Below are 26,767 nucleotides of genomic sequence, written 5' to 3'. Positions count from 1 at the left end.
AAGAAATTGTTTTCTTAACAGAGCTATGGCAGCATGATGGTAAGATGTGCTATAATATTATGCAAACAATAAAAAACAGAGACCAGAAGTGGAGTTCAGGAGGGATTTAAACATACAAAAAGGTCATATTCCCCATCTGACCTTGGGAATTCTTCAGGGAAGGAGAGTCTGCCATATCCACACATCCTCAATGGATTATTCACAGTGTTGTGAGATACCTGCACACAACCTAGTTACCCAATTGTTGCAGGAATAGGTGATCACTAATGGACCATTTCCAGTATGGGAAGAATACATCTTTTCAATGACCCTGCAGTTTAGCAATGTCTGGTAAGCAACAATGTTGTGCAATAAGGCTGAGGCAAAAGTGCTCCTAATGCATTGATCTGACGGTATAACCGCATGGTGCGATAATGCCCCATGTCACTGTTTCCTTCTTTTAAAATTCACCAAAGGCATCAAACTGCATACAGTTAGGAAAGTTTTTAATAAAAATGTCATTTTAATATTTGGCAGAAGCAATATTTAAAGGAAGACAAAAAATAAATGAGATTAAACAAGGGCATTAAACAACTTCACATATTCAGGTTGACTGACAATATGAATAAAGCTTACAGCCCTTTTGACAGATACAGACCTTTGGAATCAATTATATTATATTTGTTGGGCTTAAGTGGATGCAACCTTACAGCTGACAACTCTGAGGGACTGAACATGTTGGCTACGTTCAAGGCAAACGGGATTCAGTCGCAGTTTAAAGCATGCTTGTAAAAAATGGTGAAAGATCATATCTTTGGTCTTTCTCTAGTATATTGTATTTTTGTCTATTTTATGTCTAGGGCTTCAGTGTAGCATTGCATTTTTCAGAATTCGATGACAGTATTTTCAACTTAGTAAAACAATTGTAACAGGTGAAGTGGAAAGATTTGTCTCCCTAGAGCTATGCCACGGGAAGAACACTGGTGAAAGCTGGATGATCAGGTCGGCGCCTTCATGTTGGTACGTTCATTCAGCTGTCGCTGTTGCATCACTGTATCTAAGACTGCAGGTAACTCTGGAAAAGAGGAGGAAACTGGTGAAGATTCTTCCCACAATTTGAAATCTCACTGGCCAGGCTTCAACTGATAAAAGAAGCCCTTTAGTAAATCTCAGGAGAGGTGATGTTCTCCACACACATATGCCCAAAACACATATGTATGGAGAACTCACTCTGAGTTTTTTTATTTTATCTTCCTCCCTTGATTCCAGTCCTCCGTGACATCACAAACTCTGGTCTAGAGAGCTTCCTAGTCCTCCAGAGCAGGTCTTGAGAATATGAAAGAGCTCTAGATGTTTTTTCTCACAGTTTTAGGACCTACCTAGATTCTGGCCACTATGTCTTTTGAAAGTGTAATTACAATCTCAAACATTCTGAATCATAAGCATAAAGGTTTCTTTAATATAACAACAACAATATTAATATTAATAATAATAATATCATTACAGATCCAACTAAATAATCCTATTAAAATTGACATTAAAGCCCTCGGTGGCGCAGCGGATTAAGCCGCTGGGCTGCTGATCTTGCTGACTGAAAGGTCAGCAGTTCAAATCTGGGGAGTGGGGTGAGCTCCTGCTGTTAGCCCCATCTTCTGTCGACCTAGCAGTTCGAAAACATTCAAATGTGAGTAGATCAATAGGTACCACTCTGACGGGAAGGTAACAGCGCTCCATGCAGTCATGCTGGCCACATGACCTTGGAGGTGTCTATGGACAACGCCAGCTATTCAGCTTAGAAATGGAAATAAGCACCAACCCCCAGAGTCGGACACGACTAGACTTAATGTCAGGGGAAAACCTTTACTTATGTACTACAACATTATTAGATTCCTTTTTGATCAAATAATCCACAAACAGTTTCAAATCTTTTAAAATTTGGCTTATTCACATTAATTTGGCCATTTGGGCTAACTCAGCAGACTTAACTACTGATTTTTCTATTGTCAATTCAGCCAATTTCCAAGTTTAAGCAAATAATATTCTGGCTGCTGCTGTCATATACCGAAGTAGCAATCTATTTTACTCTCCAGTTCTTTATCCATAATGCCAAAAACATTTCTGGTAACACTACAAATGTGACCTCCAAATTCCTGGGGGGGATTAACATATAAATTTTACACCAATACATTTGACCTTCTTGCAATTCCCCATGCAGAATATCTTTCTGACTGCCATGATCCCCATTAAGTTATACTTAGTCACAGAATACATACAAAAAAAAGCAGACCCTCCTCCTGAGCTCCCATGCTCCATCTGGAAACTCTTTTGGTGGCTGTAGTGACACAGAAAGATCTTCCTAAGAAATATATCCATTGAATACTCACCTAGCTGAACCTCCTGGTTGGTCTCTGCATTTGAGCCTGCTTGTGCAGTACATGGCGCGGGAGTCTCTTTTGCTGGCTGAGTATCTGTCTCATTCACCTCCAATATTATAACAGGAGCTGTAAGGTGAAATCAGTTTCCTTAGCCTTCATAGATCCTTTGATTTCAGGCACCCACCTTCGTTCCTTCCCTCTCTCCTTTAAAAAAAACAACCTTCCCACTCTCAATGATGTTTTTGTGCGGTGTTGGAGGACCTCTGCTAATGTTACTAGAAAACCCGTCCTCTCCTCATTCATTGTGGGAGGGGAAGTCGGTGAGCTAATTTTCAATCCATAAGGCATCAAGGTTTAGCCAATTGTGAAATACCGAAGTGCGTTCTGCTGAGAAGAAACACTTGGTATGTCCAGAAGGAACCAAAACTTGATTGAATATGACTAGAGACATTTTGGGAGGGTTACATAATAAATCCATTATAATGTATACAAATCCAGTTGTATTGATTGGTGCCAAAGTACAGCTGGCCCTCCATATCCACAGTCTGTAGCCACAGATTCAACTATCTACTGCAGTGGTGCAGTGGGTTAAACACTTGTGCTGGCAGGACTGATGATGACTTGAATGTTGGGTTGCTGACATGAAGGCTGCCGGTTTGAATCCAAACAAGAGAGATCACAGATGAGCTCTCTCTATCAGCTCCAGCTCCATGTGGGGACATGAGAGAAGCCTCCCACAAGGATGGTAAAAATATCAAAACATCCGGGCATCCCCATCCTTGCAGACAGCCAATTCTCTCACACCAGAATCGACTTGCAGTTTCTCAAGTCGCTCCTGACGTGAAAAAAAGCTTGAAAATGTTAAAAACATCCAAAAAACAAACATTGATTTCAGCATTTTAAATAAGGGTCAATATTTTACTTACAAGTAATATTTTACTTGAACATCCATAGATGTTGGTATCCACAATCCTTTGGAGATGGCTGAACACTTTGCTTTCACTAGCCCTCTGCAATTTTCAAACTGAACCCTTCCTTTGGTGTTTTGCTCCAAGATTTGTCCCATTCTCTTTTAAATTTTTATTTTAAACTGCAGTTAATGGTAGAAGGGGAGCTTGATTCATCCTAAAGCAGTGGCAAACTGATTTGCTGCCTTTTCCTCTGGTCCAATCTAAACGCTTTTAACCATTCAACATGCTGCTGTTTTCTGGTCTACGTATAAGGGGTGCATCTACATCAGTGATTCCCAACTTGTGGTCCATGGACCACCAGTGGTCCCCAAGAACTAAAATATGGTCCACCATTACTACACCATTGCAACGAGAGTGACTGGTCTCGCGGAACTCTCTTATACTGCCGAGGCAACGAGGATGTCAGGAGGGGAGAGGCTGACTATTCATGAAAAGTGTGACAACAAGCCTCCTGACTGCTGCTTCTCCTCCTTCTCCCTCCCCCTGAGCGGAGCCATTCATGTGGTACCTGGAAGCAGGGGCGCCTTGATGGCTTCATTTTTAGGCCTGTTCCTGGGGTTATTTGGGGCGCTGATTTAGAAAATTGCATTGGATAGACCATATCAGCTCTAGATTATTAAATATGGTTTTATGTGTGTGAGCAGATGGTGACTACTGGGTGGCATATGTTCTGTATCAGAAATCAGAGCTGATGTGGTCTATCCAAAGCAATTTTCTGAATCAGTATCCCAAATAACCAAACTGAATCTAAAGTTGACCAAAAACTGATTCGTAACAATTTTGGTACTATTGTAGGAGAGTGGTCCCTGGACAAAAAAGGTTGGGAACCACTGATCTACATTGCGGAATCAATGCAGTTTGACAGCACTTCAATTCCCATGGCTCAATTCCAAAATCTGACAAAAATCTGCAATCTAAAACAGCATTTTGGATAAGAGATACTCATTGCTTTTGCACTCTTGTTGCTTGACCCTACTCTGAGTTGTACTGGTTTTCATCTTTGAAATTTGTGGGAAAGTATGCTGCTGAGCTAACAGAGCATAGAGAATGCCACACACAAACAGGAAAAATCTGTCCCACTCTGCCTCCTTTCCCCCGTAACACTGGCTCTTCTACAAACTATTATGCTTCTCATTTCATCTTCTGACTCAGGGACATAATCCCTATCCCACTTGCAAACTGGGATTTGCGTAATTTCATTGAGTGACATGACTTGATGAAATGCAGCAAGTCGTTCAAACAGTTCTGGGTTGGAAATTAGTATAATTAAGCCATACTTAATTGGTACCTACTAATCAGACTGCCTTTTTATCCAGTTTTAAATAAAAGGATAGGTTTTGCGACCGCAGAGTACCTTTTTTGGGGATCCTTGAGATGAGTTGATCAACCACTATTAAGCACTGCCTAACTTCCATTTGAACAATCTCCCAGGCACACAGGTTATATTCCTTTTCTTTCAGGAGGTTATTGATTCGTTCAAAGTATTTTCTCACTTTATCTCTCAACTCATCTATGCTGTCACTCAAGCACGGTGTCAATTTCTTGATTTCATTGTCCACTCCAAGTTTGAAAGTGGCAATGGAGTTCTCATCCCAGGACAATTTGGTATGGTTTTGGTTGAAGAGGTAACTTATCTGTTGGAGGATTTCATCTATGGCCACTGTGGCATTTTCCTCTTCGAAATCATAAATGCTTGGGAGACTCTCTTCATTGGGTTTGGATGAGAAATTGATTACATCATCTACACATTGCAGGGGAATGGTTGATCCCATTTTGACGTTCAGAAGTTCCAAGTTTGCTTTGTTGGCTCCATTTAGTTCATGGCGGAGATCGTTACAATCCTGAGACAAAATTTCTCTGAAGGACATCAAGAGGCAGAAGGCTAGGAGCCATCTCTTGATGTTTATGATGGACATGGAAGGAATGGAGTCATTTTCTGGATTGCAGAACCTGGAAAATGAGTTCTTGGGGTAGATCTCTTGGTGTCTGCTGCATTGTTGAGCCATGTGTTTCCTATTCACTGTTAAGAAACTGGATTTCCCCCCCCTCCAGTTTATAGTCTTCTTCTACTTTCACTTTTCTCAGATAAAAGCCAACTATTTGGTGAACTGATCTTAAGATGATGGAAATCAGACTTCTTCCCAATGATAAACCATTGGAATAACTCACTTGATATTCTTTACTGGTCCATGTTGAACAACTTGAAGTGCCGCTCTGTGCTCTCAGCAATGAAGCATAAATGGTTGGTTTGGTTATTATACAATTCACTTTTTTACTTTACTGATTTGCAGTGGTATTTTTTTTCCTGAGGGATAAGAATGTCCTCTGTTGCGACTGGTCTTTTTTCTCATTCCCAAAACAGTAGTGCTAATATTTCAAGGCACTCTCCACACAACTGAGAGCATCAGACAAGAAGAGTTCCGGATCTTGCAGAGAGAATCCTATCAACAGACAATTGTATCCATGGAAACCGTATACAGTCATTTAACTGAACATGTGTGGATATTCTGTTTGTCATTTATTCTAGTATTTCAATACCTGGATAGGTGGAGTGTCAAAGATTTTTAAAAACATGAATAAACAAAGGCCTATATCAAATTGTTAGTCCCTGCTAGGTAAAGGTAAAGGTTTCCCCTGACGTTAAGTCCAGTCATGTCTGACTCTGAGGGTTGGTGCTCATCTCCATTTCTAAGCCAAAGAGCCGGTGTTATCTGTAGACACCTCCAAGGTCATGTGGCCGGCATGACTGCATGGAGTGCCGTTACCTTCCCACCGGAGCGGTACCTATTGATTTACTCACATTGGCATGTTTTCGAACTGCTAGGTTGGCAGAAGCTGGAGCAACAGCGGGCGCTCACTCTGCTCCCAGGATTTGAACCTGGGACCTTTCGTTCTGCAAGTTCAGCAGCTCAATGCTTTAGCACACTTTGCCACCGGGGCTCTTTCTAGTCCCTGCTAGAGTATGCTTATTGAATCAATAGAATTTTTCTTGGTTAGTACTTAACAGAAGTTCTAATGGTACTCTAGTTGGGATTAACACTGGATTTAACTTAAGCATGGAGCATTATGCCATTTAGAACTACAGTAGAGTCTCACTTATCCAAGCCTCACTTATCCAAGACTCTGGATTATCCAAGCCATTTTTGTAGTCAATGTTTTCTATATATCGGGATATTTTGGTGCTAAATTCGTAAATACAGTAATTACAGCATAACATTACTGCATATTGAACTACTTTTTCTGTCAAATTTGTTGTATAACATGATGTTTTGGTGCTTAATTTGTAAAATCATAACCTAATTTAATGTTTAATAGGCTTTTCCTTAATCCCTCCCTATTATCCAAGATATTCGCTTATCCAAGCTTCTGCCGGCCCGTTTAGCTTGGATAAGTGAGACTCTACTGTATTACAAAAGCCATGGCACTATCTGCTGATTTCTGAATTTGCTCCCCTTTCTTACCTAATGGATGTGACATTTTCTTGAACTGACCAATCCAGTTAGAAATCTTTGCTAATAGAGAAGCAAGTTCCAGCACTAAAGTATTTTATTGTACCCCAGGCAAACAAGTGTTACTCACCCCATGGCTGAATATGAAAGTTAGCACCAGAAGAAAGAAACTACCCTACTTTGGGTCTCAATCATTTGAGTCCTCTCGGGGAGAAGGGCGGGGTAGAAATATTGGAAATAAATAATAAATAAATAAACATTTTATCTTTCTTTAAGCATTCAAACATTCAAAAGATAAATCAATCTTCTTCAGTCAGTTTGGTAGAGTCTGGTTTGGCCTCACAAGTGGTCTGAACTGGTGTTAATTTATAGACTAATATCACAACCCAACCAAAAAAATTCTTGGTGTCTTGGTTTTTAGGCCTGTTCCTGGGATTAATTAGGGTACTGATTCAGAAACTTGCATTGAATAGACAATAACAGCTCTAGTTTCTTAGATATGGTTATCAATGTTTTTTTAAATGGGCGAGCAGATGAAGACTAGGGTAAGGCATGTGTTCTGTATCTCTAAACCTAGAGCGGATGGGAAAACTGGTGCCATTTTTGTAATCGACAGGTCATATACCCAGAAATAGACCTAATACTTAGGGCACCAAAACATGTGTTCGTCAGTGCAACATGGAAAAAGTGGAGATTTTAGGGAATCCAAATAGGGGGCTTGTTTGTCCAGGCTTCATAGTCCACACTCAGGCCTAAGTTGGAGTGTTGAGTATAGACCCAGCCTACACGGCTGTCATAAGCTGCAACAACTCCTGACTGTATCTTCTATGAGGTGATGAATCAACAATTTCTTTTCAGAATTTCCATTTATAGCTTTAAAAAAAACCTCAGTAGCTAAACATTGAGTTTACATGAATGTATTTTTTACTGCTACCATCTGAAGTTGAGAAATTTGTAGACACATTGAATTATTTGTTTATATATGTAAATATATGTGGAATGTACACATAAACCTTTTCCCTGGGAGTATCTAAAAAAAACTTCTTAGGGATAGTCTAAGCAAGCCAAATAATTCATCTTTAAATTGGAATATGCTTCCCTGCAGTCACCCCATTAGTGCCACACCTACTCCAAATGTATTGATAGCCAGCCACATTTTTTCCGTGACCAAATTCAAATCGTTACAGAAGAGCTAGGCCTTTTTTTGCTTCCCAGTATGCATAAACCTATCAACCAATAGCCTTTATGACTTACTTGCCAATTTTGCCATCCACCTGCACTCTCATTGGAGCCCCCCGTGGAGCAGTGGGTTAAACCGCTGAGCTGCTGAACTTGCTGACCGAAAGGCTGGCAATTAAAATCCGGTGAGCTGGGTGAGCTCCTGCTGTTAGCCCCTGCTTCTGCCAGCCTAGCAGTTCAAAAGCATGCAAATGTGTGTAGATCAATAGGTACTGCTCCGGCAGGAAGGTAACGGCACTCCATGCAGTCATGACCTTGGAGATGTCTATGGACAACGCTGGCTTTTTGGCTTAGAAATGGAGATGACTTAATGTCAGGGGAAAACCTTTACCTTTACTTTCACTCTCATTGAATGCCTCCCCATCCAATCTTCTTTCCCCCTTCACCTTGCAGGGAATGATCATGGTGCATCTATGTTGAAGCATGAATGCAGTTCGACTCCACTTTAATTGTCATGCCTAAGTGCTGCGGAATAATGGGACTTATAGTTTGTATTCTTCTTTTTCTAATAGTACTTCACTCCAACCTTTCCTTGCTACAGTTCACAAGACTCTATAGCATTAAGCCATGGCAGTTAAAGTTAAGTTAAACTACAATAATTCTACAGTGTAGATCAGGGGTGCTGAACTAATTTTCACCAGCCTTTTCATCAGCCTTATGGTTGCCTTCAATGGCCAGTTGTAATTGTATAACTGAATAAGTGTAACTATGGCTGGATCTATACTGAATCCAGATTGTCGGCTTTAAACTGGATTATATGAGTCTACATTGCCATATAATACAGTTCAAAGCAGATAATCTGGATGTGAAAACCGGATTATATGGCAGTGTAGATGGAGCCTTGCAGGCCACAGAAAATGACTTGGTGGGCCAGATTTGGCACGTAGGTCTTGCTTGCATGTGATGTAGGTGCAGCCCATGAGTATGAGAGTGAATTTCAAATGTCAACATAAACATATAGAAACACACTGGATGAAGAAAGAAAAAAATAAAATGTTTCTTTATCCTTCTCCTGTCCCCGTCCAAGTCAACCATTCATTTGGGTGGGCAGGCAATCACATCGGGAAGGAAGAAGGAGGATTCATAATCTTTATCCGGATGGAAAGCCTGCTGTTAAGAGTAGACTCTTTCTATCCACTGGGGCTTGGTTCCAGGTCCCACAATGTGGATGCTTAAGTCTCATTGTAAACAATGACATCATAAAATGAGGTCCCTTATATCAAATGATAAAATCAAGGTTTTCTTTTTGATTTTTTCAATATTTTCAAGACATGAATCCATGGATGCTGAATCAGCTTTAACGTCAGCTGAATCCAAGGTAGGAATGATGAGTAAAGGGCATGGGTGTGAAGTAACCTTCTCTTCCCCACAGCCTTTTTGTATTTGTTTTGTACAGGTTATTGGATTATGACCAAAGAGATCAAATTTATAACCCCCCCCCCACACACACACATACAATTTTATATGTATTTTATTTATTTTCTGGAGCCGTGGTGGCGTAATGAGTTAAACACTTGTGCCATATGAACTGCTGACTTGAAGGTTGGTGGTTTGAATCCACAAGTTGGGGTGAGCTCCCATCTGTCAGCTCAAGCTTCTCCTGCGGGAACATGAGAGAAGTCCCCCGCAGGATGCTAACACATCCGGGCATCCTATGGGCAACGTCTTTGAAGATGGCCAATTCTCTCACACCAGAACTGACTTGCTTCAATTTGCTTCTGACACGATGAAAAAAAAAATCCAATTTCTTTCAAGTCACAAAGAGTGTTGAGTGGCTTTTTCAGAGAGCCATTCCTTCATGCTCAGATGAGCCGGGCTGCGACGTAGCTGGTTAGTAGCCAGCTGCAATAAATCACTACTGACCGAGAGGTCACAAGATCAAAGCCCGGGTCGGATTAAGCTCCTGGCTATTAATAGCCTAGCTTGCTGTTGACCTATGCAGCTTGAAAGACAGTTGCATCTGTCGAGTAGAAAATTTAGGTACCACTTTATGCGGGGAGGCTAATTTAACTAATTTACGACACCATAAAAACTTCCAGCAGCATGCGGAAAGGAATGATGAAGTACTCCATCAAGAACTCAGTGTCACAAGTGGATCATGAAGCGGCAGCTCCACCTGTGACCAGAATCAAGCATACCCTCAGGAGGCTGAAAGCTGGAAAATGTTACATTACCTCTGTGTCTGTCTATATGTTGTATGCCTAATGGCACTGAATGTTTGCCATATATATGTGCATTGTGATCCGCCCTGAGTTCCCTTTGGGGTAAGAAGGGTGAAATAAAAATACAGTAAATAAATAAATAAATATACGATACAATGCCTCTGTTATAGGTCTGATTCTGTTTAGATTCTACAATGAAACACAACTCTATTAGTTAAAAATATTCCCGTTTTGTTCAGGTTCAAAGTGTCCAGATTATAGCCTCATATTGTCAGACTCCTGTTAACGTAGCTAAACAAACAACTCTTGTTTTTTTGGAATAATAAGTTTTAATAGAAAGAAACATTACTTTGTATTCCACGAAAATATAGAATAAATATGTATAGAATAAATTCATGACTTCATGCATGTGAGCTGACCAGCAATATGATCAGATAGAGCTTCTAAAATGCAAATATTTCCATACCAGGCTTAAAGGGTTACAGACAGAACTTGCTAACAAAGTTAGTTCTGTCCTCAAAGGCAAGCAACATTCCTCCAGTTAAATATGATCAGGTTAACAGAAGGGAGACGAAATCTTGAACAGAATCTTCTGCCTTGAATCTTTTTCTGGTTTCCTTCTGCACATTTCTATTTTCATCTCCCCTCCCCATTTATTTCCCATGTGAATCTTCAAGGTAGGCCTTTGCAGTTCAAAATTGCGTTATGCTATTTTAAAACTCAGTGAAACAATTTCACAACAGATGAAGCGGAAGGCAGCAGTTTTGATTTCTAGCCATGTGTCAGAGGGAAAACCCAAATGAAAGATGAAAGATTTGGTGGCTTTCTTCATGTTGCAATTTCATCCAGCTGTTTTGCTTGTATCGTTGTGTCAATGACTCCAAGTAAATCTAGAAAGAAAAAAAAGGGTGAGATGTCTGCATTTAGTGAAAGCTCTCTCTCTCTTCTTAAACTCAGGATTTCAGATATGAAACATTTTAGAATCAGAGTTGGAAGAGACGTCGTGGGACATCCAATCCAACTCCCTGCCACGAAGCAGAAAAATCTCATTCAGAGACACAAAGGCTGACATATAGACATCCAGCCTTTGCTTAAAAACCTCCAAAGAAGGCACCTCCACCACTTCAATTTGGTGACTTTCTTTTATAAAAATTTCTGAGGTATCTATGGAGTGTCAAAAGCCTTTATGGCTTTTGATACACCGTAGATACCTCAGAAAATTAAATAGTTGAAATTACATTTTATTGAAAGGATCTTGTAACTGTGTTCAGGAACGGAAGGGAATAAATCAGATTGTTGTCAACTGAGAAACAGTTGACCTAACACATCCTAACAAAGGATTTTCCCCAGGCAGGAAGCAGCCAGGCTTTGAAGCTGCAAGGCTATTCAATGCTAATCAGGGTGGCCAATTGCAACATTCACTTCTGCCTCCAACAAACTTGACTTCTTTCTCCCACCCTGGACATTCCATAGATATATAAACCCCACTTGCCTAGTTTCAAACAGACCTCACAATCTCTGAGGATGCCTGCCATAGATGTGGGTGAAACATCAGGAGAGAATGCTTCTGGAACATGGCCATGAAGTCTAGAAAACTCACAGCAATCCAGTGATTTTGGTCATGAAAGCCTTTGACAACACAAGTTGAGTTTGATTTTATATTGATACTCGGATCACGGTGTTTAACACTGACGTTTCATATATATCATATCCACATAACATGAAGGTACAGTAGAGTCTCACTTATCCAACATAAACGGGCCGGCAGAACATTGGATAAGCGAATATGTTGGATAACAAGAAGAGATTAAGGAGAAACCTATTAAACACCAAATTAGGTTATGATTTTACAAATTAAGCACCAAAACATCATGTTATACAACAAATTTGACAGAAAAAGTAGTTCAATATGCAGTAATACTATGTAGTAATTACTGTGTTTACGAATTTAGCACCAAAATATCACGATATATTGAAAACATTGACTACAAAAATGCGTTGGATAATCCAGAATGTTGGATAAGCGAGCGTTGGATAAGTGAGACTCTACTGTAATATTATACACAATATTTATCATATTTTTGTGCATAAAATAAAGTTTGTATGTATTGAACCATCAGAAAACAAAAGTGTCACTATCTCAGCCTGCCATGTTGACAATTTTGGAATATTTCAGAATTTAGCACTCTGGATACAGGGTGCTCAATCTTTATTTAATCCTTTACATGACAGGATCTTGTCGAGATCTTCATGGCTGCACTTCCCAGTTCTAAGGTGCATCTGTACTGTAGAATTAATGAAGTTTAACACTACTTTAAGTGGCATAGCTCAATGTTATAATATTGTGGGAGCTGTAGTTTTGGAAAGTCTTTAGCCTTCTTTGCCAAATACTGCTGGTGCCTCACCACATTACGTCTCCCAGGATTCCATAACATTGAGCCATGGCAGTTCAAACAGAGTGAAGCTGCATTGATTCTACACTGTAGATGCATCTTTAGTCTTCTAGTTTATTGGCTTCAGTCTGCAATTAGATATGTGAGGTCAATAAGAAAAGAGTTGTACTTACTTTTCCAGAGGCAGAAACGGTATATACTGTACTAAATGTTTTGCCTAGAGTTGGGTGTCATCTGCATGTAGGTAGCTTATTGCTAAAGTTTGGCACTTCCCCATTCCACCCCTACAGACCTTTCTAATGGCTTGCCAGAATAAAGCCCCCAAGGTGATTCTATATGGTCACAGACGAGGAATTATCATGCTATAACTATACTGTGTAAATGGGACTTAAAAAGACATTGTGTCATAAACTTCCAGGTGACCAGAAGTTGCAAATCAATGCCTTCATACATCCCGCCCCACCCATAAAATACAATCCATTCTCAGCTGACCCTCCTGCTTTATTTGCTTACCTGATGTTTCTGAAAGAGTACATCGGCTTGAGGTCTCAGCATCATCCCTCTTTGGTCTGGCGACAGCTGCAAGATTATTCAACATTTTAGCCTTCTTTGATCTTTTCTTGTTCTGCATGGCAGCTCTTCTAGAGGTCTAAATACCCTAAAGGCACCATTTGATCTTAGAAGTTAAGCCCTAATTAATACTTGGATGGAAAGGCATAAAGGAATAGGATATGTAGACTATATATCAGGAAGCAACTGACAAAACCACCTTAGAGTATTCCTCGCCTAAGAAAACCCTATGAAATGCATGGGGTCCCATAAGTCAACAGGTGACTTGAAGGTGACAAAACCCTCCAGAAGTCTTTCTCCTTCTACTTCTCAAAACCCAGCCAGCAATTGTCCCAATGTATATTTCGACTGCAAGGATACCAAAGCCAACCACAGTTTGAACTGCATTATGTGCTCAGTGTAGACTTATATAATGAAGAGTGAACTGCATTGAACTGGATTATATGAGTCTACACTGCACTGTAGAGGGATGGTGCAATGGATTAAACCACTAAGCTGCAGAACTTGCTGACTGGAAGGTCGGCGGTTCAAATCCATGGACGGGGTGAGCTCCTGTTGTTAGCCCAGCTTTTGCCAACCTAGCAGTTCAAAAACATGCAAATGTGAGTAGATCAATAGGTACTGCTTTGGTGGGAAGGTAATGGTGCTTCGTGCAGTTGTGCCAGCTACATGAACTAGGAGATGTCTATGGACAACACTGGCTCTTCAGCTTAGAAATTGAGATGAGCGCCACCCCCCAGAGTTGGACTCTGACTTGGAAATGTCAAAGGGAAAGCTTTACCTTTGCCTTAAAGGTAAAGGTTTCCCCTGACGTTAAGTCCAGTCATGTCTGACTCTGGGGGTTGGTGCTCATCTCCATTTCTAAGCTGAAGGGCCGGCGTTGTCCATAGACACCTCCAAGGTCATATGGCTGGTATGACTGCATGGAGCGCTGTTACCTTCCCGCCGGAGCAGTACCTATTGATCTACTCACATTGGCATGTTTTCAAACTGCTAGGTTGGCAGAAGCTGGAGCAACAGCGGGCGCTCACTCTGCTCCTGGGATTTGAACCTGGGACCTTTCGGTCTGCAAGTTCAGAAGCTCAATGCTTTAACACATTTCGTCACCGGGGCTCCCACCTTTGCCTTACACTGCCCTATAATCCAATTCAATACAATTATATGGCAGTGTAGATGGGGCCTAAGACATGGTTCCAAGGTAATCTCCCTGCCTGATGAAGAGCACAGAGAAAGACACAGACATGTATGTAAACAAATATATCTATGTGCCTCTCATGCCCTAGGCACATCTCAATCTCAACAGCACCATATATACCAGTGAAAAGATATTGCTGCAAGTTGGATTTGAAAGTATCTTCTCATTGCTTGTTAGTTTATGAGTAACAATGCTACCTATTGTTATTATTGTTTCTGTTGCTATTACACAAATGTGGTTAAAACTAGAAAAATGGCCTGATCCCTCCCAGTTACACACAAGAACAAAATTTAGTAGCAATGACTAAATATTACCCCTAATTAACAGCTTGAAAAATTAACATTGCTGTGCCTTTGTTATCTTCAAAAATAGCATGTAACAAAAATAATTAGTTACTTCTAACTCTGGCATGTACACATGGTATTTTAACTTTAGAATGCATTTACACGCCTCCCAGAATCAAGGTGCATCTACACTGTAGAATGAATGCAGTCTGACAACACTCCATATGAAATCTTGCAGATTTTACAAGGTCTTGAGGCTTCTCTGCCAAAAAGTGCTACTTCACCAAACTATAAATTCTATGATTCCATAGCATTGAGACACGACACTTAAAGCGATTTCACTCTGCATTCATTCTTTGGTATAGATGCACCCTCAGAGAGGCAGCCTTAATATGAATTGGTAATATTTTCTGGTTGAGGGTAGATGTAATTTGAGCCTCCTTAAAGAATAAGAAGAAGAAGAAGAAGAAGAAGAAGAAGAAGAAGAAGAAGAAGAAGAAGAAGAAGAAGAAGAAGAAGAAGTTTGGATCATTGATGTTGCCATCCCAGGTGACAGTCACGTTGACGAAAAACAACAGGAAAAACTCAGCCGCTATCAGGACCTCAAGATTGAACTTCAAAGACTCTGGCGGAAACCAGTACAGGTGGTCCCGGTGGTGATCGGCATATTGGGTGCCGTGCCAAAAGATCTCAGCCGGCATTAGGAAACAAAAGACATTACAATCTGCCAACGGCAAAAGGCCACCCTACTGGGATCTGCGCACATCATCCGAAAATACATCACACAGTCCTAGACACTTGGGAAGTGTTCGACTTGTGATTTTGTGATACGAAATCCAGCATATCTGTCTTGTTTGCTCTGTCATACAATGTTGTTGTGGAATAATAATAATAAATTTATTCTTGTATCCCGCCACCGTTTCCCAAAAGGGACTCGGGGTGGCTTACACCAAGGTGCCTACAAACATAAAAGAAGTACATCTAAAATAAAAACACAAATTGAATAAAACATATAAGCATACAAAACTATGATTTAAAACTCAATTTAAAATGGCATTCATAAATCCAATAACAGCTGTGCTAAATGTAGCCAGGTTGAACACTAGGGCAAGGGCAAGGCATAAGTGCAAAACTACGACCATGGAGATGAAGTGGGATAAAGTGCAAGACTCCATAATAATGTTGGTCAACTGGGGCCTAGACATTCTCAAAAACATGTTTGACTGAGGCCTAGGCGTTCTCAAAAGCTGTGGGTCTGGTCCTTCTTTGAGGAGAGAGCTCAACAGGTCATGCTGTGGGATGACTGTCCAGCGCTCTGGCCATTGGCCTGTGGAATCTCTCAGGGTTCAGTTTTGTACTCATGCTCTATAACATAAGCAGAAAACTGTTGCGTGAGTCCATCAGAAATTTGGTGGTTTCACACCACTTGTATGCAGACACTCAACTATATCTCTCCTTTCCATCTATTTCAGCACTAAACCAATGTTGGGTGTCAGTAATGGAGTGGGTGAAGGTGTTCCTGGTCAGTTGAATGGCTGATCAAGGAATAGGGATTCAGCCTGTGCTGGAAATCTCAAGTTTATAGTTTTGATGTTATCCTGGACCCCTGGGTGCCCAGATTTCAGCAATGGCCAGGTGTGCACTCTTACAAATAAAGCTAGTGCACCAGCTGCACGCATTCCTCAATTTGACAAGTCTGGCCACACTGACACATGCCTTGATAATATCCTGCCTGGATTACTGTAATGCTTTCTATATAGAGTTATCTTTGGAAACTATTGAGAAACTTTAATGGATCCAAAATGCTGCTCACACTAAAGTGGCTAACATTGGATAGTAACAAGAAACATATAACTCAGTCCCTGAAATGGCTTTACTGGCTATCAGTCTATTTCTGGGCAAAACTATAAAGTGCTGGTTATGACCTTTAAAGCCCAACATCACATAGTTCCAAACTAGCTTCAAACTGCATTATATGGCAGTGTAGATGAGACCTGAGTGACAGCTTTGGGATTCTCTCCCATGGGAAGTTTGGTTGAGTCTCTCTCTGCTCTCTTTCTACTGGAAAGCAAAGACATTTTTTTTCTTTGGCTTAATTCATTTGGTAGGAAGATCATTTAATGAAGTATGTTTAAATGTGTTTAAGCTTTGTGCTTCTTAAATGATTGATTATTTTATTATAATGTTACCTCTTGTATAATGAGATTATGAGCCCCTGGTGGCACAGTGGTTTAAACCACTGAGTGTTGAACTTGCTGACTGAAAGGTTGGCGGTTCAAATCCAGGGAGCAGGGTGAGTTCCCCCTGTTAGCCCCAGCTTTTGCCAACTTAGCAGTTCAAAAACATGCAAATGTGAGTAGATCAATAGGTACTGCTCCAGTGGGATCGTAACAGCGTTCCATGCAGTCATGCCGGCCTCATGACCTTGGAGATGTCTATGGACAACGCCAGCTCTTTGGCTTAGAAATGGAGATGGGCACCACCCAGAGCCGGCCCTAGGTATTTTTCAAGTGTAGGCGAACAGAATTTTGCCCCCCCCCCCAAAAAAAAATCACTGAAAAATAAAAGCATTGGATAAGCGAAAATGTTGGATAATAAAAGAGGGATTAAGGAAAAGCCTATTAAACATCAAATTACATTAAGATTTTACAAATTAAGTACCAAAACATCATGTTTTACAACAAATCAACAGAAAAAGCTGTCTTGACTGCGCCCCCGTATGTTTGGTGCCCAAAGCGACCGCTTAATTCACCTCATTGTTGGACCGGCCCTGGCACCACCCCCCAGAGTTAGACACGACTAGACTTAATGTCAGGGGAAAACCTTTACCATACCTATACCTTTACCATACCATACCTGGATGAATGGATTTAAGTATTTGTTTTAAGTTTTGTATACTGTTTTATTAAATAATGTTTAATCACTTTAAACATGTTATGCTTTATTTTTTGAACTTGTTATTGGCATTAAATTTTGCCAGATTTTGTAAGCCGCCTTGTGTCCCTTCTGGTGAGAAAGCAGGGGTAAAAATGCTGTAAATAATAAATAAATAAATAAATAAATAAATAAATAAATAAAAATTGATATTTTAGGGGGCTTTTGTTTTAAGTTTTTGTAAAAGCTCACATGGGTCCCAGGCCAAGAGACAAGTGGCATGAATACATAAATAAATCTCAAAACTATAGTTTTGAAAAGTGCAGCATACCTTTGTTTGGGAAACATTGCGATGAGTTCATCAACCATCGTTAAACTCTGCCTAATCTCCATCTGGACAATCCTCCAGGCGCACTCACTGTAATCCTTATCTTTCAGAAGTTTATTGATCTGTCTGAAGTATTTCCTCACTGCATTTCTAGTATTTTCCATCCCTCCGTGCAAACATGATACCAGTGTCACAATTTCCTGGCCCAATCCTAGTTTGAAAACAGCTATGGATTTGTCATCCCAAGACAAATTCTCATGGTTTTGACTCAAGGTGTAAACAATCTGTTGGAGGATTTCATCTGCGGCTACTGTGGCATTTCCTGGCTGGTATTCATAAATGTTTGGAAGATTGTATTCACTTGATCTGGATGAGAAGCTGATTACATCGTTGATGCACTCTCGAGGAATGTTTGCTCCCATTCTGGTGCTCAGAAGTTCCAAGTTGTCTTGGTTGGTTTCATGCAGCTTTCCACGAACTCTGCTACAGCCCTGAGCAAATCCTAAACAGAGAGCAAATTATGAACATACATCTCTATCTATGAATCTGCATGCAGGATCCCCTGGGTGGTGCAATGGGACCGGCAGGACTGTTGACTTGAAGGTTGGGTTCCTGACCTGAAGGTTGCTGGTTCGAAGCCAGGGAGAGCAAGATGAGCTCCCTCTGTCAGATCCAGCTCCCCATGCAGGGACATGAGAGAAACCTCCCACAAGGATGGTAAAACATCAAAACATCTGGGCATCCCCTGGGCAATGTCCTTGCAGATGGCCAATTCTCTCACACTAGAAGTGACTTGCATTTTCTCAAGTCGCTCCTGACACGAAAAAAAAATCTGCATGCAGTCCTTCTATTAAAGGAAGCTGGATTCCATGGCTAGGGTTTCCTGTACAATTATAATATCTGCATAGCTAAAACCACTATAGCAGCACTGGGCAATTTTTTGCCAACTAAGTGTTCACAGTGAACTCTTCGAAACCCTCAGCAATGACTAGAGAAAAATGACATGTGGTTCCCTTCATTGGGGCAAATACATACTCTCATAAATGTACACAAAATACAGGGTGTTTGAAAAAGAACTCCCTAGTTTTAAGTTAAAACACATTATAACGAATGAGTTCTTTTTCAAACACCCTGTATTACGTTCCCACATTATTTTCCTGCTTGAGCTACTCACCCAATATCCCTGGGAGCAGACATGTTTCTGATGCCTCCTTTTCAGTCTCATTTTCAGTCTCGGCCTCAGCTTCAGCTTCAGCCTCAGCCTCTTTTACTTCAGGTATCAAAACAGTTTCTGTAAAATGAAATCCATACATAAGCCTCCATGGAAGCTATGCTTTTATACATTTCTTCCCTTTCCTGGTATTTGTTTCCCTGCCCCATGTATGAGCTTGAGCTGACCCTGCAGAGCTTCCAAGACCAGGCAGGATCTGGTGCCTTTAAGCATATTCACAGTCATTTGTATCATCTAAAGAAATGGAATAACTGTCCCCTCATAACTGGCAGCTATCTCTATTTGTTTACATATCTTTGTTGAGTTTTTCTTAATTTCCCCTCTTTTTTTGAAAACTTAAGTCTCTCCTCCCATTAAGCAATTGTATCTACCTACCATGTACTTGCAGACAGAGCACTGCATAGCGCTCAAATCCTTTAATACAGAGGTTCGTCAAATTTAATACAATTCGATGACAGAATGGCCTTGGACTATGATTTTTGGATGATGTGATTCTAATACTGAATGTAATTGTTTTTAATTTTAAATTAATTTTTAAAATTAATATGCATTAATTTTAATTGCTTTTTAAGTCATTGTATGTTTTCAAGGCAGATGTAAGCCGCCTTGAGTCCCCTTCGGGGTGGAAAGAGGCGGGGTAGAAATAAGATAACTAAATAATAAATAAATAAATTCTCAACCTGTGGATCCTCAGGTGTTTTGGCCTACAACTCCCAGAAATCCCAGCCAGTTTACCAGCGCTTAGGATTTCTGAGAGTTGAAGGCCTAAACATCTGGGGACCCACAGGTTGAGAACCACTGTTTTAATAGGAACTATGTAGCTCATATATCTACTATTAAAAATTCTCTCAGGCAAAATCCACTACAACATTTTCTCATTGGTGCCTAAGAGAAAAGTGGCTGGTTGTTTAATTTGTATTTATGAATATCCAAACTGGAATGCAAAAATGAATGGCTGGGAGAAATCCCCCAATCCAACACTAGATCTCCATCTGCAAGGAAAAATTACCCCTTATCCTTTTAAACGGGCCCCTGGTGGTGGCGCTGTGTGTTAAAGCACTGAGCTGCTGAACATGCAGACCAAAAGGTCCCAGGTTCAAATCCGGGGAGCGGAATGAGCACCCGCTGTTAGCCCCAGCTCCTGCCAACCTAGCAGTTCGAAAACATGCCAATGTGAGTAGATCAATAGGTACCACTCCGGTGGGAAGGTAACGCTGTTCCATGCAGTCATGCCGGCCACATGACCTTGGAGGTGTCTACGGACAACGCGGCTCTTCGGCTTAGAAATGGAGATGAGCACCAACCCCCAGAGTCGGTCACGACTGGACTTAACGTCAGGGGAAAACCTTTACCTTACCTTTATCCTTTTAAACAAGAGTATTGTGCCACTGGGAATGGAGCTGAACATTTTATTTCCACTTCACTTTTCAAACTTTCTCTCTCACTTTTGTCTATAATTTTCTTGGAACTGCATTCCATTCCCATTTCATCTTTTGCTGTTGATAATTTTTAAAACGATAATAAACTTGTGGGGTTGCGGGCTTTAATTCTTCCTCCAAAGAGGCAACAGGGCTCTTTGCTCCCCCTTCTCTCTGGCACAACCCTTCTCAACTCCCTAAAGTGTAGAAAATGCTTCATTGGTGTCTTCTAACTTGAGCAGATTACACATACACACCTACTCCATGCATGATCCTGGCTGTATTTCCATCCCGGCAAACCACTGTAGAGGTACTGGGAGAGCGGGGATAGGTAACTGTATGGAAGTCTGTTGATTAATGTCCCCTGATCCCTCCTAATGCACCAAAATAATTTTGCTTTTATTAATATCCTTCTCAAAATGGTGACAACATAGCCTTAGTTCCAGTGGCCATTTTGAGAGGGACTGATAAAAACAGAAGTAGTAAGGGGAGGTTCTGGTTTCCCATCCTTGCCAAAGAGTGAGAATGAGATCTAAACATCAGCTCTTTTAAACACTGATATGCAATTGTCTGCTTCTCAACTCAGTTCTGTCACACTCCATCATTATAGCACCATGTCCCACTTTCACTACTATGGCTGCATCCTGTAGAATTCTGATTTTTTTAAAAAAAAATTAGTTTCAAATTCCTCAGGGATTTGAAAACCTGGATGTTCCAGTGTGCATTTGACAACGGTTAGTCCCTGTTCATGAACCCCCAGCCCTAATTCACCAATAAGGTTGTACTCAGCACTTTACCCCCAGCCCTGGCCCTACAGTCCCCTCTTTGCACAAGTCCATGCTCAGCCCTCTCTAGTATGATTATGTCCACCGTATTTCTAGTTACTAGTTGTTGAGTTTGGTTTGATATACTTTTAACAATGTTTTTATACCCTACTGTTTTGAATTGTTTTAATTAGGCAGTTATAGGTTACTAGCTGTGCCTGGCCACACGTTGCTGTGGCATTGTCTGGTGGTGTTTGGTGAGAAATTGTTGAGGTAGTGGTGGTATTGAATGTGTGGTGTATGGTTGTCTTTATGTTTAGTATGCATTTGGTTGTTTGTGTACTGTGAAGGTGGTGACGATAGAGGGGGTCTATGTGCGGAGCTTAGCCCTCTAACTGGCAGCAATTGGATAAAAACAATTATTGCTCTCCCTTTAATTAGGACTTTATTTTTCTTTTCTTTTTGTTGTATCAACCTAGAGCTGTGGATGATGGGTTGTGTTGTCAAATGTCGAGGTTGGGGGGCCTGTAGTTTTGTTGTTTTGTCTGGTGCCCTGGTTCCATCACTCTTTTATATATATAGATTATGTTTTTAACTGCATTTTAGTTGGTGAATTTTGTTGTATGTTTTGGGCTTGGGCTTGCTTGTAAGCCACCCTGAGTCCCTTTGGGGAGATGGTGGCGGGGTATAAAAATAAAGTTGTTGTTGTTGTTGTTGTTGTTGTTATTATTATTTATGAGGATTTCTCTGGCAAAGAACTCTAAATCTGGCTTTGTAAAATGCCAATCTTAAAATTCTATAAGAGGTTGCTATGTGTTACGGTATGCAAAGATACTATATGTGTGTTAACTGGAAAATTAAATATATGAAGCCGATTGGCTGAGTTTGCAAGGACCTGGGAATTGGTTTTGTAACTGTTGCTATCCTGCTGCTGGAGAACCAGTTTGAACAGGTTTCTCTCTCTCTCTGTGTGTGTGTGTGTGTGTGTGTGTGTGTGTCTACTGAGTACTGGCTGGAATGCCTCTGTACTCAGAGAGGCCTGACTATTTCTCAGGTCTTCTTTGCTGCTGCTCTTCACTGAGGCAGACTTATGGACTAAGAAAGGACTGCCTATAACTGCTGATTTCTGTAAACAAACAGAAGGGCAATTGTAAATATCATTGTTCTGTTGGTCTTTTGGCTTCAGTAAAAGTTTCTGTGTTATTTGTTCTGCAAAGCTGAGTAGTGCATCATTCTGGGCTCATGGGCACACGTAAGAGCTTCCATCTATCATTCATCATCCACAATCCCCAACACCATGGTGGTTAAAGTGCAATCATAGTACTATAAGTGTATGGTATGATGAGGTTCTGGGCTGAATACAAACATCAGCATGCCCTCTTGGCAAGTGTGGGCAAGTAAGGTCAGGAAATTTAAATTAAAAGACTTAATCTCACTCTTAAAATAATCAAGTTACAAGTTATGTTAAATTTGAGCTATGAAGCCCATGTTCACACACACAGTTTTGGTTTGAGGATATGCCATTGTTGTACAATTCAGAAATAACCAGGTTGGAAATGCTCTTCTAACACATAGCTTTGAATTGTGAGCATTCCATGGGGGTAATTTCTAAGATCCCAAACTGGTAACTCCCTAAATGGACCGTTTAATTCCTAACAAAAGCATTATGTAAGAATTACATACACCTACCTTTGGTATGAAGTGTTCTGATGAGCTGCTCCATCACCATGAAAAATCGACTAACTTCGATTTGAGCGACTTCCCAAGCACACTCATTATACTCCCCGTCTTTTAGGAAAGTATGGATTCGTTCAAAATATTTTTTCACGTCTTCCCTGATCTCTTGTTTGTCTTCACTCAAGCACGGTGTCAATTTTGCGATTTCCTGCTTCAGTCCAACCTTTAAAATGCCAATGGAATTCTCATCCCAAGGCAATTTGGTATGGTTTTGGATGTAGAGGCAAAGAATCTGTTGGAGGATTTCATGGAGGGCTACGGCGGCATTCTCTTTCTGGAGTTCAAAAATACTTTGGATGTTTTCTTCTTCAGGCTGGGATGAAAAGCTGATCACATCATTCAGGCATTGTAGGGGAAAAACCGATCCCAATTGACTTTTCAAAACTGCCAAGTTCTCCTTGTTGTCATCCAGAAGATGTTTACGAAGATGACTACAGTTTTGGGACAACATTTCAGTGACAAGAAACATCATAAGGCAAATGTCAAGGAGCCAAGTCTTTGTGGTCATATTTGGGATGAAAAGAGTGTAGGTTTTTCTTTCTTTCTTGTATTGTAGCACAGTGTCTAGAAGAACAGTTTTCTTAGACGTTTTAGAAACTGCTGCATTTTTCAACCCTTTTTATTTCAACGTTCAGGAGCTGTTTTCCCTGCATGCCACTTTATGATCTGTGAATACTTTTTACAATTTTTTTCCATTCAAATAAAATAAATATAATGCTGGTCAAAATATTCGTTTGATCTGGAGTGATTCCCTGAAGACAGCAAAAACCAGACTTCTTTTTCACTTGTAGCTACAGTTAATTGATTTTATGAGACAAAAAATGAGGGACTGCTAAAATTTCTCATCTTACATTCAGACTTAAACAGGGATCTCAGTATTTGACTTTCCCATTGGACTGATCTGAGCAGTTCTGGAGAGATAAAGCATAAATGGTTGGATCAGACGTGCATGTATTTCACTTGGTGACTTGACACTTGACTGATGTATGTTAAACCAGCTCTGATAGTTCCTGATAAGAAGTTCTACCTGTGTAGTCTCAGCCCCCCATGAATAGGGCACAAATATCCAATTGCTAAACTAACATTACAACTGTGTCCAATGAGTACGATGGGATTATGACAACAGGCATCCCCTAAGATGTAAATATTCACATAAATGTCTGCACGTAACTTACACTCACACAGCTACATGGGTACAGGTCTCTGTCCATGTGATTCAGACAAACAGAAAAGTAGTGTTCCGGATCAAGCAAGGAGAATCTTATGGACAAACAATTGTATCTATGGAAACACCAAGCTGTCATTCAACACAGCATCTCTAGATGCTCTATCCAGTGTTTACTGTATTGTTTGGATATTTGATTACCCATATATCCATTGGGAAAGGTTTTTAAAAGCACACATGAATTAAGACAGGAGCATTCACACACACAGTTTAAAGCTTTTGGAAAGTCATGTTGGTTGCTCAATTGGATTTCCTTTTATCTACAACTCATGTAGCATTGACCACCCCCACTGTAAATATTTACTAGTAGAGAAATATGACCTAGTAACAAAATGTTTCAGCAACTTCCAATGACTTAATCCCAAGCTCCAGCTCCAAGTGGGGATATGAGAGAAGCCTCTCACAAGGATAGTAAAACATCAAAAACATTTGGGCACCCTTGGGCAACGTCATTGCAGACAGCCAATAATAATAATAATAATAATAATAATAATAATAATAATAATAATAATTATTATTATTATTATTATTATTATTATTATTATTATTATTATTATTATTGAGTCCCCGGTGGCGCAATGGGTTAAACCCTCGTGCCAGCAGGACTGCTGACTGATAGGTCAGCAGTTCGAATCCGGGATAGCAGATGAGCTCCCTCTGTCAGCTCCAGCTCCCCATGCAGGGACATGAGAGAAGCCTCCCACAAGGATGGTAAAGCATCAAACATCCAGACATCCCCTGGGCACCGTCTTTGCAGACGGCCAGTTCTTTTACACCAGAAGTGACTTACAGTTTCTTAAGTCGCCCCTGACACACACAAAAAATGGTTTGTATCAAAGGCAAGAGGCCATGCTTTAGTTTGGGTCTTACTTTATTTATGAATGTAACCTGTCTTTATTAAAATGTGAAAAATAATCCCAACTATTCATGGATTTTGGAAGTGAGTTTTATTTAAATAAATACATTTAAATAAGTCAATAAAAATATAAATAAGTAATATTAAATAAAGACAATAAATAATAGCATATATTCAAAAATCCAGTAATACAAACACATATTTGACTCCACAAAATAAATAACAACATCAGAATTCCATGAGAGGAGCATCATTAAAAGTGACATATAGCTACAGTGAATTTGCACTTTGCTATTCATTTCAAGATATCCTATCCTAATATAGACATGTCCATGATTAGCCAAAAAAAAAAGCCAATGTTTTCTTGGTAATTGTGCTCCTTTAGTTTCTTCTCTGTAAACATTCAAGGCAGAATTACTCTCAACTGTGGAAAAGCATTTAGGAACAGAAGAACAGGGAAGAAAAGTATTCTTGCTTTCTGCGAAGATCTCACTGGAGAAATCTCCTGGACAATTGGGTCAATTTTACTGATCAGCTCTTCTTGCATCAGCGATTGTTGGTTAAGCTGCAAGGATGAAGAAAAGAAGTTCAAACTTTCTACTCAGTTAGAAATAGCTTAATTTTAAATGTTTAAAAGATTTTTAATGACTAGAAATCGAGCTATCAATTTGGCCCATTTTAATACAGCAAAAATATAACTGCTATATTTGTTTTTTAGTTATATTATTAATTCTATGGTTGTGGGAATCTTTCCCTTCATACCTTTGTTTCAGATCATTTGAATGAGTTTTTCAATCCAGAGAAAGCATTGCTTGACTTGGATCTGGACGATTTCCCAGGCACACCGGCTGTACTCTTTCTCTTTCAGGAAATCATTCAGGCTTCGGAAGTATCTTTTCACTCTCAGACTGGTGAGCTGGATCCTCTGACTCCTTGGAGATGCACTCAGGCAACTCTTCAGGTTCTCACTTTGCTGATCCAGTCCAGCATGGAAAGCTCTCAAGGAATCCTCATCCCACAACATTTCAGTACGGTTCTGTCTGAAGATGTGACCTGTCTGCTGGAGGACTTCTTGGATGGCCACCTTGGCATTCTCCTCCTCAGAGACATCAAGGTTTCTCAGATCCTCTTTGGGAGAGAAGCTGAATACATCTTCAATGCATTGTTGTGGAATCGTGGATCCCATCTTGCTATTCAGAAGTTCCACGTTGGCCTGGTTGGCTTGTTGGAGCCAGCTGCAAAGTTGGTCACAGTCCTGAGATGAGACTTCAATGATGAGGACCATAGGAAGTCCAATGCACAAAAACCAACCTTTGCTAACCATGGTGAAGGAGGAGGACAGTGTTTTTTTCTTGAGTGCAGAATCTGGAAGATGGGGTTTCTTGGAAGATGTCCCAGTGTGTGTTGCGTCCTCCAGCCATGGCTTTGTATTTAAACACTCAGGGTACGATGGTTTCTTTTGCCCCTTTCCATTTAGATTATTTTAAGATCAATGGGGAAACTACACACTGTAATTTCCCTTTCTCTTCCATATCAGAACAAAAGTGCTCAATGCAGAGGGGTGATGGGGGAGGAAAAACTGTTTTTTCTTGTTATTGCAAGCTTGAATTATTCTTATTAGTATTATTAATGTAAACTAATTATAACTGATAGCACAAATCGGAATTTCTTTCCAATAATTCTTATCTCTTTATTTCTCAAAATTTCTTTTAAAAAA

The 26,767-nt window shown here is 40.3% G+C and overlaps 2 protein-coding genes across 2 annotated transcripts; both read right to left on the bottom strand.

Annotated features, from left to right (window-relative positions):
* Positions 1–468: 468 nt before the first annotated feature.
* On the bottom strand, positions 469–5,739 carry LOC134296587 (interferon beta-like). Its single transcript, XM_062971877.1, has 3 exons — positions 4,680–5,739; positions 2,364–2,480; positions 469–1,054 (listed from the first exon to the last, which is right to left on the bottom strand). The coding sequence occupies exons 1-3, from the start codon at positions 5,329–5,331 to the stop codon at positions 978–980; spliced, it is 846 nt and encodes a 281-aa protein (XP_062827947.1). The 5' UTR covers positions 5,332–5,739; the 3' UTR covers positions 469–977.
* Positions 5,740–10,502: 4,763 nt separating this feature from the next.
* Positions 10,503–26,374, bottom strand: LOC100562865 (uncharacterized). Its single transcript, XM_016991463.2, has 7 exons — positions 25,868–26,374; positions 25,579–25,615; positions 22,922–23,584; positions 18,994–19,110; positions 17,823–18,321; positions 13,082–13,147; positions 10,503–11,065 (listed from the first exon to the last, which is right to left on the bottom strand). The coding sequence occupies exons 1-6, from the start codon at positions 26,372–26,374 to the stop codon at positions 13,123–13,125; spliced, it is 1,848 nt and encodes a 615-aa protein (XP_016846952.2). The 3' UTR covers positions 10,503–11,065; positions 13,082–13,122.
* Positions 26,375–26,767: the final 393 nt, after the last annotated feature.

Source organism: Anolis carolinensis, chromosome 2 (assembly GCF_035594765.1).
Source record: "Anolis carolinensis isolate JA03-04 chromosome 2, rAnoCar3.1.pri, whole genome shotgun sequence".
NCBI lineage: Eukaryota > Metazoa > Chordata > Lepidosauria > Squamata > Dactyloidae > Anolis > Anolis carolinensis.
Note: the sequence above shows the minus strand (reverse complement) of the source record. Positions and strands in the feature narration are given on the sequence as shown.